Source organism: Aplysia californica, unplaced genomic scaffold (genome assembly GCF_000002075.1).
Source record: "Aplysia californica isolate F4 #8 unplaced genomic scaffold, AplCal3.0 scaffold00015, whole genome shotgun sequence".
Lineage (NCBI taxonomy): Eukaryota > Metazoa > Mollusca > Gastropoda > Aplysiida > Aplysiidae > Aplysia > Aplysia californica.
The window spans coordinates 1,748,091-1,766,465 of NW_004797285.1; the positions used below are offsets into that span (position 1 = coordinate 1,748,091).

General features: G+C 41.8%; 1 protein-coding gene across 1 annotated transcript in view; it reads left to right on the forward strand.

The window, feature by feature from the left end:
* The window catches only part of LOC101844967 (DNA mismatch repair protein Msh3), a 33,746-nt gene extending 32,121 nt beyond the window's left edge, over nucleotides 1-1,625 (forward strand). The window contains exons 21-22 of the mRNA XM_005090307.3: nucleotides 79-247; nucleotides 1,167-1,625. Coding sequence (XP_005090364.1) covers nucleotides 79-247; nucleotides 1,167-1,257 — 260 coding nt within the window. The 3' untranslated portion in view covers nucleotides 1,258-1,625. The remainder of the gene's footprint in view (nucleotides 1-78; nucleotides 248-1,166) is intronic.
* The last annotated feature ends 16,750 nt before the right edge of the window (nucleotides 1,626-18,375 follow it).

The window sequence follows — 18,375 nt, forward strand, 5'->3', positions numbered from 1 at the left end:
TAACAACCATTCATGCCTCTTTACAAGTACTCTGATTTCTATCAGCTCTCTGTGTCAAACATGTATTTTATTTTGTAGGTCAAAGTTCAGCTGTTGAGGCCATCACATTCTTGTATCAGCTGACAGAAGGTGCAGCGAAGAAAAGCTACGGCTTAAATGTTGCAAGACTGGCTGAAGTAGATTCAGACATCATCCAAGTTGCAGCCCTCAAGTCCAAAGAACTGGAGGCTGCTGTGAATCTCAAGATGTAAGCCATTTTTTATCTGTTGTGGTTTCATTTTGTAAATAATAATATGTGTCATGACGGGGTGAAATCAGGTGCCCGTCAATTTTTGGGCATGTGGAATTATTGGTATCGTCTTAAAACTTGTTCAATTGTCATGCCATTAGTGGAAAAAATGCTCATCTATCTTGAATAGAAGTCAAGATATTGGAGATTGAAGGTGGGGTTGCCTAGTTTCAAAAGTAGAATAAGTGAGAAAATGGCCGCCAAAGTTTGGTTATAGCTTGATAGTCTGTGAAAACTGAACACTTACATTTTTTGTGCCTTCAATCTACGTTCTCCAGTAAAATTTACCCAGAAATGTGTTGTTAATTGGACAACAATGGTGTTAAGCCAAAAAACAAAAATTCGATAAAAGTTTCCAAACTGGAAGAAAAATGCCAGTTCTTCAATTTCATTTTTTTGATGAGCACCTGATTTCGCCATGCTGCCTCATATTTATTGATTTATAAGTATGGTGGTACAAAATGTTAGAAAAACACACATGTTCTGGGGTTGATGTATGCAGTCTGATATAGTTCATTTTCAAAGTTTTGTTCCCAATTTAAAAAAAAAAAATTTGTGCCCGGGGGGATAAAAGTATAAAAACGGAATCTAGTCAGTTTCTCCTTTTTTTTCATTTGTAATTTTTTTCTCTGCCGACATGTCATATTTGAAGAAATCTTTGATGGAGTTTTCTTTGAATTTAACATCCAAATTACAGTTTTTCCTTCTTGCACTCACTGTTCAAATGGTCATTGGGTGCTTCTGAGTGGTTTGGCCCTTTTTCGGTGACTTTTTAGTCGAAATGTTGAAACTGGCTTTTACATAAAAATATATATTCATTTCCAGCCTGTATGACTGAAACACTTTTATAATCAATTGTCCTTTATTTTCATTTCAGGAATAGCAGAGATTCCTTCATGGCCTTATGGAACGTGAATGTTTCAGGCATAAAAGAAGTTGTTGAACACTGTACTGAAAGCACAGTTTGATTACTGAAACCTGTCGAGTCCAAGAATGATGTCACGGTTCTTTCCTATTCTTTGAGTTGCAGTAAAAGAAAAACCGCTCATGGCAGATGACGAATTGAATAATTATACTAGAGCTTTGTCTGTTATCTTATTTTTATATGAAAATAAATGGTTCTATTTAGCTCAAAGAGCAAAGAAGAATTTTTACAATACTATACCTCTTTTGGCACATACCTCTGTGTGGGATGGGAAATCAGTTTCAGATTCTGTTATTTTTTAAATGATGAAATGTGTGCAGTTTGGTTAACTTATATAATTGTTAGAAAGTCTCAAAATATAAGAAAGACCAACTTCTATGCAGGTTAGTAAACTGTTATGAAGCAACATCAGTCCAGTTGTTCTTATTTTGACTTTATTTCCATTTTTTCTACATCAAAATTATTTAGTTTCAGGAAAGTCAAGTCTACTAAAAACCAAATTCTGTGGGACTGCTGGATTTTCTTCATTTTAACCATGTTTTCTGGTTTAGAGTTAGAGAGAGCTTACTTAATGTGCTGACGCAGTCACACAGAACAGACGAAAGGGTAGATCAGCACACTGTACTGTGATTCAGCTTTGCAGAGACAAACAGGTCATAACCAGTCAAAGGTCAGCGACTTCAACATTCACTATTCTTGTGTCAATTGGCCTATACACAAGGCTTAAGCCTACATGTATTGATATACAGTGGAAACCATATATAACAAGCCCGGTAATAACAGGGATCGGGTAATAACAGGGATTTTTTAAATCTCCGATTTTTCCTACTCTTTGTCTCCATTAAAAATTATCGGCAATAACAAGGCCTCATCGGAGCCCAATCGGTTATAGCAGGGAAAAAGTAAGAGAGAGAGGGAGAGAGAGTAACGCAGTGATGGAGCAAGCCCACGCCAGCCATGACACTGCAAGCACACACAGCGTGTGAAGTGAGAGAAGGCTGCGGTGTGCTGCAGACCTCGATCTAGCCCGAAACCTAGCTACACACACGCTTAATGTGTCTTGCGCAGGCCTCCCGCATGGCCAAATCTGGTCGTGTGCAGAGCTTGTTTCGTAGTTCACAGCACACACACATGCACCACGCGACTCTGTGACTATTCACTAACAACAGTACATGTGGAGATCTAAGCTTAATGCACTCTGTGGACGACCAGTCGGCCTAGATCTAAGCCTACTTCTTTCATTATGGCCAGCAACGATTTCAAGGGCAAGAGAAAATGCCTTTCAATTGACAAAGAATACGAAATAATCCAGGCTGTTGACAAAAAGCAAGCTCCACTGGCAGAAATTTGTCGTCAGTTCGACATTCCACAAGAGTTGATTCACACTATTACTATTATCAAGGACAGAGAGAAGATAGTGGCAGTGCTCTCCAATGGAAAGTTTGCTCTGGATCGAAAGAAAATGACATTACCTACCTGAAGCTGTGGACCAAGCTCTTCTGATGTGGTTTATGGAGGCAAGGAGAAATTTGATGCCAAAACCCCTGTTTTCAGGTACTTCTGGCTAGGGAAACTACCTGTGAATAAGTACAGCTGGATTAGTCCACAAATGCTTACTTTCCGTGCATTTCTGATTTAACAGAGATCGGATATAACAAGACTTTTTTTCGACTCCCACCATCCCTGTTATATCAGGTTTCCACTGCATGATAAACATAGGCAAACAGTACTCTGGAGATGCTTCTCTCTGGCCAACAATCCATACAAGTGCATTCTCGTGTCTCATTCTGTTTTGTTATTTTGAAGTAAGCGTGCAAAAGTTGATGATTAATTGCTTTTCTGTTACTTGAAAGCTGACCTGGTCTATCACAGCTTGATTGTCAATGTGATTGAAAATTTCTATGAACTTTCATTGATTAATTTTGTTTTTCTCTTATACCTGGTACTTTTGTTTTGGTTGAATCATGAGTAGGCTTGGCTTGAGATTTGGTTTGACTTTTTCTGTGAGTTGGAATTTTTATAGTTATGGTAGCCTACCACTCAAGCCAGTATTTTTTTCATTTTGCCATTTCTTATGTATGTATAGTTTAAGATATTTTTGTTGCTGTTTCAATTGTTTTCTGTCTGCTTCAGTGAAAGGCAGACAAGGGAGGGTAGGATCATAAAATTAAGGTATAGCTCTGAATGTGTGCGAATGCGTAGCTATTGCTAATTGTACGAATACAACTGCAAAGGAAACGCGAGCCTCATTTTTCTGCAATGAGGTTTAATTTTGCTCCCATTTTTTTTATCAGAACAGTGGTAAAAAACGTAGTTAAGGTATAGATTATACTGTGCATGTACTTGCTCTACAGTATGACACGGATATCTCGAATTTGTCCGACTGGACTCGGTAGTTCGTGATATATCTTCTTACAAAGATAAAGAAGAAGAAAAAAAAGGGATCTCAGGCTCAGTTTGACTGATACGTGGTTTCGAATCTTCTGTGTTCGATCTATCCGTGTTTCACTGATTTTCTTTTTTTGAAGGTGAAGGTTTATAGTACCTCTCATTTGACAGGACTACATTACTTACCCGGTACTTTACTTTTACGATCCAGCTACCATCTGAGTTTGTGCCCTTCAGCATGAGGACTGCATTTCAAAGGTCTATAATATGTTGATCAACACATATAAACTTGGTTGATAGTGATAGTGCACTTGTGTGATTACTACAACTTTGTTTTATGACTTTTGTACTGTTGCTGACTGATATTATAAACGATTTAAAACAACAGGACAACAGAGTTATGTTTCATGCACCTTGGTTAATGTAAAGATATATCAGTGAAAGACCATCATGTCGTTCTGCTGGTTGTTTAACTTATTAAAAAGAAAAGCACTATTTTTAAACATTCCTTTGTGGAAGTCAAGCAACGATGACACCTACGGTGCATGCAAATAATCATTTAAAGTAGGTCACAGTATCATGTGACACAATGATGTAAATTATATCTAAATATCACACTTAACTGCGAAGGAGACTCTCATGGTTTTGAGGACCGGTGTTTGCCTCTCATTCTAAAGGCTAATGGTTCCAGGATCGAAACCTGACAGCGACAAACCTTTTTCTTCTCTCACAAGTCACATGCTTTCCCGTTCTCTAGTCCTGCTCTGTCATCTACTTTCAGTACTTTCACCTTCTTCTCCCTCCGCCCCTGGTCTCCTCTGAGCTCCTTTTTCCTTTACTCCTGACTCTTTCTACTGCTAATAGTAATACTGTAGTAATAGTGCTACACCTGGTTCCTTCTTTTTGCTGTCTTTCAGCCACATCCCTGATCTCAGGATTGGTAAGATCGAACACCTAGCTTTCTCGGATAAGGGTGAAAAATCTTGAACGTCATGTGTGCAAGTTGCACATGTTTACAGTGGAAACCATATATAACAGACCTGGTAATGACAGGGATCTGGTAATAACAGGGATTATTTAAATCCCCATTTTTTTCCTACTCTTATTCTCTGCCTTTATTAAAAGTTATCGGCAATAACAGGGCCTCATCGGAGCCCAATAGGTTATAGCAGGGACAAAGGCTCATTAACAATGAGTAAAAAGTAAGCGAGAGAGAGAGTAACGCAGTGATGGAGCAAGCCCACTCAGGCCACGCCACTGCAAGCACATGCAGCGGGTGAAGCGAGAGAGGGCTGAGGTGTGCTGCAGACTTATATCTAATCTAAAGCCTCTACAACAAGCACGTGTAATGTATCATGCATACGCATGCCTGCCACATGGCCAAAACCCCTGTTCGTGGATACTTGTGGCAAGGGAAACTACCCATGAATAAATACAGCTGGATTAGTCCGCAAATTCTTACTTCCCTTGTATTTCTGATTTAACAGGGATCTAGCTACAGGGCTTTTTCTCTGGTCCCACCATCCCTGTTATATTAGGTTTCCAATGTAACTGTAATCAAAGATCACTTGGTGATCCTAAAATTGATACTTGTAAGTTAGTCTAAAAATAGGCTTTAGCTTCCACCCTGCTAAATTTTAAATTAAATCACTACCAAAACTAAAAATACTCTAATCAGTATAGTATTTTTTAAAAACCTGGTAGCCAACTTTTGAAATTGGAATGTGGCTGCCTGAAGGCGAGGGGCTCTACGAAGTAGGAAAAACAGTTACATACGTAGAAATCAGTTGCACTGCAGGTTGAAGAACCAGCAGGGGAACGTAAAGAAGAAGACACATTGCCACTGTCACAATGCAACTCCCTGTTTTTGAACAAGGTCTAGCTTGTCTCGCTCAAGGACACACCCACCTGTAATCCATGTCACCGACATTAATTGACACCAACACTCTGTCAGCCTGACCCTGTTGTTACACTTACACTACACTACTTTGGTACTTTTTCAGCCTGAACCATTCACTGGGCCAATAGATCTTTAAAAGCGTGGTAAAAGAGAAGTGACTTGGCAATGCCCAAGAAGACATTGCGCAATGCATGTAGCCTACCTGATGTTCAGGAAATGCCATATCTGATCTATTCTATATCTATATAATATATGTGTGTGTGTGTTTTTTTTTACTTCCAAAAGTCACTCTTGTTGAAAGGTAACAACTAACTGTGTAGATACCACCATCTATGAATATGACGTAATGGTTAGGCTTTCCGCCTTGCACCCAAAAGAAGTGACTCGAGTCTCCCTCCCTATACTATGAAGGGAAGATATCTACTATTAAAGTCTCCATCTTTCTACCGATATCATACTCTGCTCAACCCAGACCTGCCTGTCTAAATAGCTCAACAGTGTCCTAGTAAATGTAGGCCTAGGTCTTTTACAACAATTTACAGCTGCCATGATCATCATGACGTGCTGCCTTGACACAAAAAAATAGGCAAATAGAACAGTTGGCCTCCACTGAACATGAGATATTCCAGAACGGACAGGAAGGGTTTGGTGAACTTCAGCCTGGCTGTTTTCGTCTGTACACCACAAGTGTAGTCACACAGAGAGTCAAAAGAACTTGACAAAAAGATAATAACACAGTTTTCACGTTACTTACATTTTATTCACAAAACAGAGGTCTAATATTTTCTAGAAAAGATATTGGTGGACTGGTAATAGCAAAAAGTGTATGATTTTGAGCGAAACAAACAAGAATAAATGCAGTGACACCAGTTTAGCTTAGACCTTTACATGATTTCAGTGCGTAGTTCTTTGGCAAAGGATAGAAATATAGAAACTATGTTGAGCCTCAGCCCTCAAAATTCAACACAATTAAGAATTGCTAATAATAATTTTCCCCATTGAGTGTACAGTCAAAGCCAAACCTTGTTAATTAAAATAATTAATACTAATACAGTGGAACTTGGATTCAACGAGGTCGCCGGGCCTGACCTAAAACCTCGTTGAATCCGAGTGTTCGTTGTAGCAAACATGGACATGAGGTTTTGTGTAGATAATTACAGGCACTAAGCAAGTAATGCAAAAAGAGAAGTCACAAGTAGTGCCTGAAATGCCTGCATATTATGAGCTGTGTAAAAAAAAGACCCGATTCGTTCAAATTCACACGCCTGAGTCATCTCGATTGTTTACCAAAGGGTCGTGTTGCTGTGTAGAGCCTAGCATACGTCAACTTTTGATTCCATAGACCAGCGCACAATTCATTATGTACATCTACGTCAAGACTAGCTTATCATTGTAAAAGTGATCAGCTGCCGAGGGAAAAAAAAGACTGACGCGTTTGTATCTGCGACGTTCAACGCCCGGGCCGCTAGTGCCCCCCGACACACGCACACACAGCCAGCCACACGTGTTCAGGCCACCCAACTGGCCCCAACACACGCCAGAGTAGACACGTGCGCATGTCAACAACGCATGTGTTGGTATGAAAAAAGGCGGCTGATTGGTCGCATGCAATCGGCTAAGTGAATAATGGTTCACGATGCAGGTGCAATGGATGGTTTCCGGGAATAGATATAGTTCGTTCTGGGAGGAAAATGAGCGAAGCCACGTCTGCGGGGGCTGTTCACCCGGGAAGCGACCTCGTTGAATCCGAGCTCGCTGATTTGAGTGCTTGTTGAATCCGGATTATTTTTATTGATTTTAAAGAAGATAAAAAACGGGGAATCTATCTCATCTCGTTGAATTCGATTTCTCGTTGAATCCGAGTTCCACTGTAATACCGTTACCCCTGTGAACATGAAGTTGGCAGAAAAGTGGAACAGGTGGTTCCTCTGTTAAACTCAGCCACAACTGCCAATTCAATGCCAACTGTCGAGGGAGATGATTCTGCTGAGTGAGTGATCTGTGTTTGAATAGGGTCTTTTTTGTTGGTGATTTATATCTGAGAGTCTTCTCCCTCTCTCTGTCAGAGCTGCCAACCATATTAAGTAAAAAGAGTACAATTGAGGGTGAAAAAGGTAAAATCAGGTTAAATTTTAAAAATTAATTTAAGACCTTAAACTTAAATAGCAAGTTTTGGCGACTTAAGTCGTAAAAAAATATTTACACAATTTGTATTGTTTCTTCCAATTATATCAGTCGGAGACTTTGTCCAGTTTCCGAAAGTTTTTTCAATGCAGTTGCTTTCAATTTCAAACTTTACCTTCTAATCACTAAACTAAAATGGACACCTGCCACTCTATCTATCCCCGTCGTTTTATGCAAGAAAAATTCTGAAATTATGTAAACTGGGCCCAAAAATGTGAAATTATGCGATTCTGTTAATTTTAACAACGAATGACAAAGGAAAATAATCAGAAATTAAGCAAAAAATGACAAAATTTTGCTAAATTATGCAGGGTGCATAAAACCACGGGGACGGCATGAAATCTAAAAATCAGGATTTCAGAGTTTAAAAATCAGGATCTGGCGAAAAAAAATCGGAACCAATGGCAAAATCAGTCATACGGGGCACTGGGGAGGGTGGGTAGGGGGGCCCTTTTACTTTATTTTAAGAGACAAGCATGCAAGACAAAACGTTGCACGCATAACCTCACTTTTGGGTCTCAAAGTCAAAGTAGAGGGAAAAAACTGATAGAAAGCATACTCGAGTCCTTAGTCGGATAGATAGGGGGAGCGCAGGTTGCAGTGATGCTGAAACTTTCGTAGTCTTGAGAAAAGCTTACACTTACACATAACTCTAATCATCCATGCAAAAGGCGCGCGTTTTCAATAGTAACAACGCTTGACTTCGATCGCATAAATATTACACTCAAAGTCAAACTACACCCCCAAAAAAAAAAAAGAAGAAAAAAGAACGCCAAGGTTGTTCATTTATTTTTTTCTTATTCCTTCCTTTATCCTCAATCAGTACTAATAGTACACATTTTGTATCACGGCAAGCACTTTACTTTTAAGCCCCAGTGTAACCCCCCACCCCGTTGTCCCACACTAGTTTGCCCTATTGTAAAGCGTGTGAACACAAATTCTTTTTGCCACACAAAGGAGCCCTCATTAATCACCAGAAGACAAAAAAGCACATTGACAGGATTTGAACGAACCAAAGCTCACCGAAAATCCCAAAACTCTTCACCCAACAAGAAAATGAATCAACTTATTTGGAGACGAAAGTTGCAAGAGCAGAGCTTCCGATATCAAGTTCCATTGCTCAACACAACACACGGTTCCTTCATGTTGACCATCTCGTTGAAGTTTGTAAAAAAACGCTTTTCCTGAATGAAACTGAAACATACCAAAAGAACTTACAACATTGTTAGGCACGGGATAGCCCATTACGAGAAGCACAAAATTGAGGACTTGTGTAAAGCACACAACGTTTTATTTCTCATTGACAAAAGTGCAGATAGATCTACACATGCATCTGAGAATCAAATGTCGTGGCTATGGTGTGATTTCTTGATGAAAGTGCAACATGTTGTCACGATAGCGCCCCCGTATGCCATGTGCTTTTGTTTATGTTACCCACTTCCGTCATCAACAATAAAAGCCAAACACTGCACCTGGGCTCTCTTTTTATCGTTTAGTGTCGTGTTTGTCTGTCTTGCCCGTCTACAGTCGTTACAAACATTACATGGTGTCAGAAGTCAATGGTTGACGTGTCAAAGTGCCAGAATGGAGAATGCCTCATTTCAAGCCTCCTGAACCGTTTGACTTTTTCGAACCTCACGCGTGGCCTGAGTGGCAACAGAGTATGTATGATACGATACCGCACAGCCACTAAGAGCGAAGAGACCGAAGCAATCCAAGTAAGTGCATTAATTTACGCTGTGGGACGCCAAGCTGAACAGATCTTTAACACGTTCACGTTACCTGCTCCCGTCGAAGGCAACGATCCAAAGGACAACTTTTGACACTGTCTTAGAAAACTTCGACGATCACTTTGTCCCCAAGAGGAATCTAATCTACGAAAGAGCAAAGTTTCAAACACAATCACAAAACAGCGGGGAGACAATAGAAGAATATGTCAGAGCCCTGTACTGGCTTTCAGAACATGCAGCCTTTAGAGACCGAGATGAAACCATTAGGGATAGACTCGTCCTAGGAGTACTGGACACAATGAACTGTCACAGCGCTTTCAACTCGAGGCAACTCTACATTGAAATCAGCCATCGATACAGCACGCCATTTCGAGCTCGTGAAGGGTCAGGTTAGCAGCCAAAGTCAGCCACGTGCAGTAGTCACAATAGATGAAGATGCAGTGCGCTGCAGCCAGAAACAGAGGGGATCTTCACCGTCTGCTCCTCCCAGGGGTAGAGGCGGCCGAAGAGCAGGAGAACACCCACACACTCCACAACACAGAGGCGGCCACGCATCACCGTCAACTTCCTATAAACTGCGGCAACTGCGGGAGAGGTCAGGCCCAAAACAGCTGCCCAGCGCGTGAAAAAACTTGCAGAAAATGTGGCAAGCGCAATTATTTCGCGGAAGCCTGTCGCAACAGCAGCAGCAATGTCAACGAAATCACTGAATCGGAAACTCCGTTCTTCTTAGGAGCTGTTGACAAAGACTCGGACAGTAATGTCGTTCCTGATGAGAACTTCGGCAAAGTTAGCGAGCCACCATGGTGCGTTACGCTGAACCTTGGAGAGAGAGCTACATCCTTCAAGATAGACACAGGGGCCGACGTTTCGATAATGTCGAAGGCTGACTACAGCCATCTCAGTCCTCGTCCTCATCCAAAGCTGAAAATAACGTCTGCAGTTCTTCGCAGTCCTGGTGCAGCCATAAGGAGCGTGGGAGAATTTGGTGGGACTACGCAACATAACAATCGCAACTTTGCGTTCTTTGTTTTCGTCCTTGACGGCGACACTGACTGTCTTCTGTGTCGCGACGCCGCAGTTCGTCTGGTACTGATTTCTCGAGACAGAATAGACTCTGCCAACCTAGTGTTCGGCGATGGGGGACCAGAACCTATGCTGCGAGCCAGTGAAAATCGTCTTGAAAGGAAATGCACAGCCATACTCCGTGAGCGTCGCACGCTGGATTTCTTCCACTCATGGATGACGTCAAAACTGAACTGGACCGCATGGGGGCCGCAGGTGTCATTGAAAAGTTCAGCCCTCCAACCGACTGGTGCGCGCCCATGGTCCCGGTCAGAAAAAGGTCTGATAGCGTCAGAATCTGCACAGATATGAAAAAGCTCAACCTGTCAGTGAAACGTGAACGACTCATGCAGCCTACCAAAGACGACATCTTGTACAAACTCAGTGGATCAAACAAGTTTAGCAAGCTTGATGCAACCTCTTCTTTTCGGCAGTTGACACTGGACGATGACTCCACGAAGCTGACTACTTTCATTACCTCATTCGGCCGGTACATGGACTTCTACTTCTACAGACGTCTCTGCTTTGAAATCACATCTGTGCCTGAGATATTTCAGCGCACGATGCAAGGCATTCTAGAGGGCATAGACGGTGTTGAGTGCTTTATGGACGACATCCTCCTGCACACGGATGGTCAGGAGAAACACAATGAGCTGAAGAAGAAAGTCTTTCAGCGACTAAATGAGCGTGGGGTCAAGTTAAACAAATCCAAGTGGGAGTTTGACAAGGATGAAATCGATTTTCTGGGCCATATTATCAACGAGAAGTGTGTAAGGCCAGATCCATCCAAGGTCAGCGATATCACTGAGATGCCAGAGCCAAAGAACATTACAGACTTGCGACGAGTGCTCGGCATGGTGAACTATTTGGGCAGGTTTGTGCTAAATATGTCAACAGCCATGAAGCCGCTCACCGATCTTCTGAACCACGATGCTGAGTGGGCCTGGACTCCAGCACAGTCATCTGCCTTCACTGAAGTCAAGAAGTTGCTGTCGTCAGCTCCAACACTCGCCTTCTTCGACACGAGGAAGCCTGTCATTGTAAGTCAGTAAGCGTTGATGCAAGCAGCTACGGACGGGGGGGGGGTTCCTCCTCCAGTGGTGATTTTCAGCCAGTGGCCTACTGCTCTAGAACACTATCTAGGGCCAAAAAAGAACTACGATCAGATAGAAAACGAACTGTTGGTGGCCACCTGGGCGTGCAAAAAGTTCGATCGGTACCTCATCGGGTAGCCGTAATTCACACTGCTCACCGACCACAAGCCCATTGTGCCCGGATCAACTCTAACGGGTGGATTACACGTACAGTTAGTCCGGACAGGATTTTAAACTGCAGCCATGCTTGCAGCCTTGCTGTAGTCTACTGCAGTTGGTTGTTTATCTGAAGGTGTAATACATAGAACATTTTTTAAATGCAGTTCGACTGCAGATAATCTCATATTGATACTGCATTTGCGCCAAATTAAAGGTCACCTAGTTTACTACACACTGAAGTGTTTGCTTCAGATTCATATAGCATGCAAAGTTCTACAAGCCTTTCATAAGCCCTATCTCTAGCATACTTGTTACTACTATATTATATATTGTTTGCTTTTTACTTTCCACATGCATTCTTTTTGTCTATAGAGGTCAATAAACAAAATAGTATCTTTATTCCACGACGCCATAATGAATAGACCTTCTACTGTCTTCTACACACTACACAGATCTACTGGGGTTGAATAGTTGAATGATGACATCACACATGGCCGTGACCAATTGACACAGCAAACACTACTCTACCCCAACGATGCATTCGATGCATTAATTTTTTTTAACGCAATAAAACAAGGCAGCTGCGAGCCATTTCGTCAATTTTGATACGCTTAATCCGAATTTGACATTGTTTTTGTGCTAGGACGTCATTTTCAATAAATTGAATCCTGGTCAGCTCGTCCTGCAGAAGCTGGAGAACGACAAGGAGTGGCGTGGCCCCTGCGATTTAATTATCAAAGAACAGTGTGCACCGAAGTCTTACATCATCCAGTCAGGAGAAAAGGCCTACCGCCAGAACCGCAAACACATGAAGCCCTACGTCGACCCTCCTTCCATTCCTGCTTCCCCTGATGCCACCCAAGAGCCTACTCCGATATCAGTTCCCTCCCTTTCGACACCAGCTGCCCAGCCGGTGGAGCCTGATGTCACACCCCCATCACCTCAGCCAACTGCCGCTCCAGCCAGTCTTGCTCCACCAGCTTCCCGAAGTGGGCGAGTGGCCAGGAGACCCGCTCACTACCAGGACTGATGTTCTTGCGATCCAGTCGTATCCTTTCGAAGACTTATTTCACTTTTCTCTTTATTCCTTGCTGATTAACCAACAGTTGAAGAATGAAGGATAGATCTTCTGAAAGCTAGAGCAAACGTTTAAAAAGAACAAGCTTCCTCCATATGACCAGACACTCCAGCTCTGGGCTCGAAATCTCTCTTGAAGAATCTCCAACCCCACTAGACCCATGTCAAGTCCACCCTCTTCAGACTAATCACCCCCCCCCTCAAATTCGAGAGAACCTAGAAAAGCTTGGCACCAAACCTGAAGTCCCTCCTCCAATACTCAAGTCACTGACGCTCGACTACCTGGACAAAAACTTCCCAAGCAACCGGCGGAATCGAGTTTACACAGATGGATCAGCAACTGATGCAGTCAAAACGGCGGTGGAGGCATCTACATAGAGTGGATAGATGGGACAACAGAGAGCCATTCCATCCCCACAGGATCTCTATCTTCCAATTACAAAGTAGAAACATGACATCAGCACTCTAAACAACAGCCACCATTCTCTTGAATCACCAAAAATCTAAAGCCAACACCGTCATCCTCACAGAAGCCAAATCTGTCCTGCAAGCTCTCCAAAAGCCACCAACAGCTCAAGTACGACAACTCCTATCACTCCTATGTGATATAAACCCCCAAGCCAACACAACTCAGCAGTGGATACCAGATCACTGTGGCATTCATGGAAAAGAAAAAACAGACGACTTAGCCAAAGAAGGAGCCAAAACGACCCAGATTGAAAATGGCACGGATCTATCAGAGTCAAAAACATTATAAAATCTGCCTTAAGAAACAGATGGAAAAGGCCCCACCCTAAACACAACAGACATGACCCCCTACTACATATTAAAATATAGAACAGACCAGGTCACAATCTTTAGACTCCTTTGTGGCCACAACAGACTCAAAAACCATATATATATATGCACACCAAATTAAAAGTGGAAGAGTCAGCGATCTGTGAATGTGGACACGACCAAGAGGATGCCAACCATATCCTTAAGTTAATATATAGGCCTATATATATATATAGCACTGCCCGCGCTACGCCACCCTTCGTACACAGACGTGGCAGAATGTGGCTCCCCTTGAGAGAAAGCCTTATGGCAGTCTCTCAGAGTTGAAGCGAACTGCACAGTTTGTGCGCGACATCGGACTGACTGTCTAGCTGCTGTCATCGAGAACGAGGAAGAAGAAGAACCCAACAGTTGTGTACCTGTTCAAGGTCACTCATTTTCTTAGTTTTCATTATCTGGACGCTCTGCAGTTTTTATGAAGGTGACAGACATTTTGAAATGTGGTCACTCTGAAGTGCCAAAGAACTTTATTGATGAACTGTGTTACCAAGTTCTCAAGTGCCATAAAAACATTGCGCCAAATCTTCAAAGACAATTGAACTCTGTGTGCAAATTTTTAAAGTTAGAAGAACTGTTCAACATTCCCCCCTCGGTTATCATCAGAGACTCAAAACCAATAATCTTTAATCTATTTTGAAGTTTTTTCTTTTTCTTCAATATTAGAGGGGTAGATGCCATGGTAGCGACAGTTTCGTACCTTACTTTCTGTTTCATCACGGGCCAGAAGAGCCCCCGTAAGCCATGTGCTTTTGTTTATATTACCCACTTCCGACATCAACAATAAAAGTCAGCTCCAGTCGTGTACATATGTACTAACATTGCAGTTGTTGGGGATTCACTATTAACAAGGTAGATGGTGTAGGACAGTTAGGACAGCTGTATCAAGGCATGGCAAGAGCAGGAACAAAGCATATATGCTTTTATTTCTGATGTCCTGAAAAAAGTGAACATTTTAAATCTTGAATTTCAGTCGGAGTCATTTCGACTTCACAAAGTGTTTGCCAGCATGAGAAGTGAATACAGAGTTCTTTTTAGTCTGTACATCAAATCCTCTGTCATTGAATCCAAAGATGTGGCTGAGATCGATCCATCAGACTCAACTCTCTTCAATGACGTGCTGGAAGTGGGAGTTGGTGGACGTTGTGAAACAGAAATTATGCAAGAGCCATTGGGAGACAAAGAAGCTCGTTTAAAAAATGACGCCAGAAACTTTCTCATTGAACTCTGCCAGCAAATAAGAAAGTGGTTCTCTCTTAGACAGGATTCTGTGGTGGCACTACATGCGTTTACTCGATCCAAGAGAAACTCAAAGCCTGGCAGTTAATTTTTTCAGACCTAGTTCCACCAGAAGCCAAGGATGATCTAGGCGATGAATGGAATGAACTGCCCCATTTCAAAAGCCAATAATTAGAGTTAAACAGTTATCTGGACAAGCAGAAGAATATGACACCTAAAATCCTAATGCTACCCGGCTGACATGAAAATGATGTACAAAATAATATGAAAAAGTCTTATAAGTTTACAAAAGTAAAAATAAAACCGTAAGAATACATACTTTTCGTGTGAGGTTGGCAGCTCTGCACTGTTTATATTCTATTTTGTGTGTGTATATTCTATTTTGTGTGTGTGTGTGTGACAGAGAGAGAGAGAGAGAGAGAGAGAGAGAGAGCATGTACGTGTGTGTGTGTGTGCGTGTGTGTGCGTGTGCGTGTGTGTGAGTGTGTTCTTGGGCTGTCTGAGACTTGTCATATATTATAATATATGTAGATTTGGGCGTAAGACTGAGCTCACAAAATAAAATCCTCACACACCCGCCAGCCTTGAGTGGCTTGAGGTCATCCGGCTGATATCTGGAGTCTGGAGACGTCAGATATTTTGCCAGTGGGACTAAGTGGCGTGGGACAGAGATTTAGATAATCAAGCAGCCAACAAATGGGTGCTATGTCACACTATGTGCTGTGTATAGTGTGTACCTCCTGCGACCAGTTCGCGGGTGGTACAGAGAGGCAAATTTACATTAGTTTAACCCTGTCCGTACGCCCTGGATTTTGTATCCCCGGGGTTGTATTCTTCACATTTTAGAATACTCCTAGTACGAAGACTTTGAAACTTTCAAAATTTCTCAAAACATCGTTTTTGACAGGCTGCTATGCAAAGCGTACGGATCGGATTAACGAGTAAATTTCCGCTTTGGAAAGTGGAGGCTAGAGTTCCCCACGTCGTATGGATACGATAGTAAAACACGACGTTTGGATAGGGTTAATAAGTGCCGTACAACTTAGACAGTCGTTGGACGGCAGAGTAAAGGCACAAATACTATGTCTGCATTATGTGCATAATTTCTTTTCATACACTAGCAAAACCTGGCGGTGTAACTGGGTTCGGCATAACTAGGTTTGACTGTACATTGTTTATTGACCCTTTCCTGTCAGAGGTCTCACCTCTAAGATAACGGCACTGTTCCCATAGAAAAAAAATTTCATCAAATCATCAATAATCCCCCTCAAATAAAACCCCCAATGAGGAATTACTTTGAAGCCTCAAATGAGCATAGAACAGATACAGAGAAATCTATACATGACTTGAAATAATGGCACAAATAAAAACTGACTTACACTTACAATGATGAAACCAAATCAGAGGTGAACGTTTCAATACTGTACATTTGTGTCTGTATTAATATAAAATAAACATACTGTCCAACCCTATGATTAGAAAGAAAAATCTTACAACAACCCCCCGCCCAAATAAAAACAACAAACGAAAAACATGGAGATTTCTACTTCCATCAGCAATATTTTTTTCACACAGTACTGAAAATTCTAATAAACCAATAATTTGGTCAAGAATATTGGGAAGCAAAGGGTGGAACTTAGTGAAAGAAAAACCACCTAATTGTGCCATTGGTCTCTAATTGCATTTGATGGCATGCGAGAACCATACATAAAAAAAAAATTTTCTTACTTAAAAAATTAGTGGGGGCTCTCGTGGCCGAGAGGATGCAGCATTCGCCTCTCAGTCAATAGGTGCCGGATTTGAATCCAGAGAGCGACGGAAATGTTCTTCTCTAAAATTGTCTCCTTTCACCTCCTTTCCAGCTCTCTAACACAATGTTGTATCGTCTGCTTTCATCTCCACTTTTTGCCTCCACTCCATCACCTCCTTTGCCACCTCCTCTGGGCTCCAGACTCTTTCTGCAGCCTTTCTACTGCTACTCATTGGCTCATTTTTACTGCTGTTCATCAGCCACACCCCTGGTCTTATGGTAGGTAAGATCTGTCACCCAGCCTTCTCGGATAAGGGCGAAAAATCTCGGAGGTCCCGTGTGCAAGTTGTCCATGTTAAAGATCCCTTGGTGGTCCAAAATCAATGATTATATACTTCGACTGCCACCTGGGCAAAATCAAAAATTTCCTACCAAACTGAAAATATTTAATGTGCCCCGTGTGCTCATACATGACCTTATGCAGTTGCGAGCGCTATAAAACATTTACCCCTCATAAAAACTTTCTAAAAGCCTAATAAGCAAAACCTTTCAATGAAAACTGTGGTCCCAACCCCCCCCCCCCCCAAACCTCCATAGCACATGGCCACTTTGTTCTCAATGTGTAGATCTATCTTGTTTGCCAGTGGTGACCAAACGTGAACATTCATCTCATTTTCTAGAGTGCTCAGACTTGACCAACTCAAATGACTGGGGGGCTGACAATGGAAACTGTAAAACGCCAAGGCCACTAACAGTATCCACGGAAAATACAGTATCAATATCAGTACATCAAGTACATGTACTGGACTTGAGTGTCCCCCCCCCAAATCAAACTGAGCATTGCACTAATTTGGAGTTACTGCATAACAAAACTTTATATCATATTGTACCTTGTTTCAAATAAAACTTCTGGACCACTGAACAGCTTCAATAAATAAAAGTCAGGAACAACGTAGATTATTCTAGAGCCTTGCTGCAACATCTAAATGGCCAGGGAGATTTTCTATGAGTGCAGGGTTTTACAGCTCCCCTCCCCCCATTTGATATTCTAAGTACCAGGTATTATGAATAACCATGAGTGTCACTGTATAGCAGCTTGACATTTGATGCATGATTACAGTCTACAGTTACGATTTGAAAAAAAAAATCAATCCAACCCACTATCACCTGCCATACTTGAGAGATCTGTTAGGATGTTGTGTGGGTGAAATGAGAGATAAAAGCAGAGACATACAGAGCTGAGAATCACTAGCTTGGGTGCATGGCGAATAGTGCTGTGATAAGTGAAAATTGAATAGCAAATGTTGCTGATGGACTTATACATTAACATGCATAAGAAAAAAAAAACAACAGGTCATGACACACAGGAATCAGGCATTCGTCAAATCTTGGGAATATGGAGCTATTGGTATCATGTTAAAGCTTGTACATTTGTCTTGCTTTCGAAGAATATCCTAATATTCATTTATCTTGAATAGAAGTCGACATATGTTACAGCTGAAGTAAGGAGGTGGAAGTCGCCTGGTGTTAGAGGCAAAATTAGCAAGAAAATGGCCACCAAAGTTTGGGGGAGCTCTAAAGCTTTTAAGAGGCCCCGGAAACTGCAAATGTACATTTTTTGTGTGCCTTTGATCAATGTTTCTCAGTAAAATTTATGCAAAAATGTGTTTTAGATGGACATAACAGGTGTTGAGGCAAAACAAAAACAAAAAATCGGTAAAAATTGGCCAACCATTGAAAA